Source organism: Nicotiana attenuata, chromosome 8 (assembly GCF_001879085.1).
Source record: "Nicotiana attenuata strain UT chromosome 8, NIATTr2, whole genome shotgun sequence".
Classification (NCBI taxonomy): Eukaryota; Viridiplantae; Streptophyta; class Magnoliopsida; order Solanales; family Solanaceae; genus Nicotiana; species Nicotiana attenuata.
The window spans coordinates 44457667-44459385 of record NC_031996.1 but is presented as its reverse complement, the minus strand read 5'-3'; the positions used below and the strand labels follow the sequence as shown (position 1 = coordinate 44459385).

The following is a 1719-nucleotide window of genomic DNA, read 5'->3' as shown; positions in this document are numbered from 1 at the left end:
TTGAAAAATATTATTTTTATTTTTTCAGTTTTTTAAAAGAATTTTATTTTGTAAAAACTGGAAAAACAAATTTGTAAAAACTATTTTTTTTTTGTAAAAACAGAAAAAAATCGTTTTTGAGCAGATATTGACACGTGGCGCGCGTGTACTATACACCCCACCACAAGACTGACTAAGTGTTACCAATGGGGTATTAAATTCATCCCAAACAAGAATAGGGGGGACATAGGTCGTCCGTAAAGTTAAGGTGTGTAAATGATTTTTCCGGACAAGTTTGATGAGTAATTTATGTATTATCTCTATCCACAATTCAAAAACTAAAGAAGCCACGAATACTTATTCTGATTGGAAGCAAAGAGGATCGACTAATTCATTTAGAAAAGAAGTTAGTAACCTCCTCAATGAACTCTAACACATCTTCCAAAGGAAATATAGGAGGAGAAGAAATAAGAAGGTGCTTCCAGAAATAGCAACCAGATTGGATCATCAGCTTCTCTAAAGACCTTCATGTCATGTCAAACACCTTCACTAAAACTGTTGTGCTCCATGAAGAAATAGCATAACAGAATAATCTACATCGACTCGGATGTCATAAACATGACAGCAAACCAAAAAAACCAGTAATCTCATAAACCGCATAATCAGGAAGAAATCAAGTAACAAGCAAGTTAACTAGGAATATAATGGCCATCTGAGGACAATATACCATATAGTAACTGTTACTCTACAGGTTTTGGCAGGTTTAAGCGAATATCTGATAAAAGTACAAACAGGGTTGGCCAAAGCGAGCATTACAGAAGCGACTCGACGCGAGTGGGTGGGCGCTTCAGAGAGTGTGAAGCATAGCAGGTTCATGGAAAGAGGCGTGAAGCGGACAGAAGCGCACGGTTTAATTTCATTTAAGTTTTAATTGGTCGATTTTGAAGAAAAATATATATGTTAAGAAGACTACCTTCAGAAGCTGTAACTTTGATGAATATGTAATTCGCCTCCGAAGATTAATGACGAAAGGTTGGTTTGTTTATCCGCAATTGAAAAAATCAATATCGATTGGATCCGTTGATATGCGTTTTTTCTTTCATTTGCTTAAACGATTGCCGTGAGTAAACTTATAGGAATAATTGGATTTCACTTAGTTACAAGCAAGAAATAATAATGAAGAAATGAAAATTATACAATTTTTTTGATTTTGCATTTTTATAGGGCTATACGGACTCGAACCGTAGACCTTCTCGGTAAAACAGATCAAACTTATTATTATTAAAATGATCTGAACTGTTTCAAAGACCCAACATGCATTTTTTTTTGTCATTGGGCTCTTTCATTAACTGATATAAATATCAGTTAGTCTGCCATTTTTTTTCTTGACAGAAAAAAAGATAAGGAAATGGCTCCATGTGCTCTGATTCATTATTTGGGAGCATTACCAAAGTGTTTCAAAGGTGGGATTATCTTGACGTAGGTCTGTCTCTGGCCTAGATCAACCTAAGTTAAATGAAGTCTCTATCGTTCTGCTGAAAAAATCAAATATGAAACTTCATACACCTTAAAGTTCATATGACGAAAAGAGATTTTTTTGAGGTCCTTATACTCATTATGCCTAGCATTGAATAGACTGGGTATTCACCTTATCAAGATCTCAAATCAATGATGGGGTCTGTTTGGCACCTCCTAAATGGGCGTCCAAATTGGACCGAACTCTTTGTCAGGCTATGGTTC

At 35.3% G+C, this 1719-nt stretch overlaps 1 protein-coding gene across 1 annotated transcript in view; it reads left to right on the top strand.

Annotated features, from left to right (window-relative positions):
• LOC109231719 (putative dual specificity protein phosphatase DSP8) overlaps nucleotides 1-846 on the top strand; it is a 16575-nt gene extending 15729 nt beyond the window's left edge. The window contains exon 6 of the mRNA XM_019397358.1: nucleotides 741-846. Within this exon, the coding sequence (XP_019252903.1) occupies nucleotides 741-846 (106 nt within the window). The remainder of the gene's footprint in view (nucleotides 1-740) is intronic.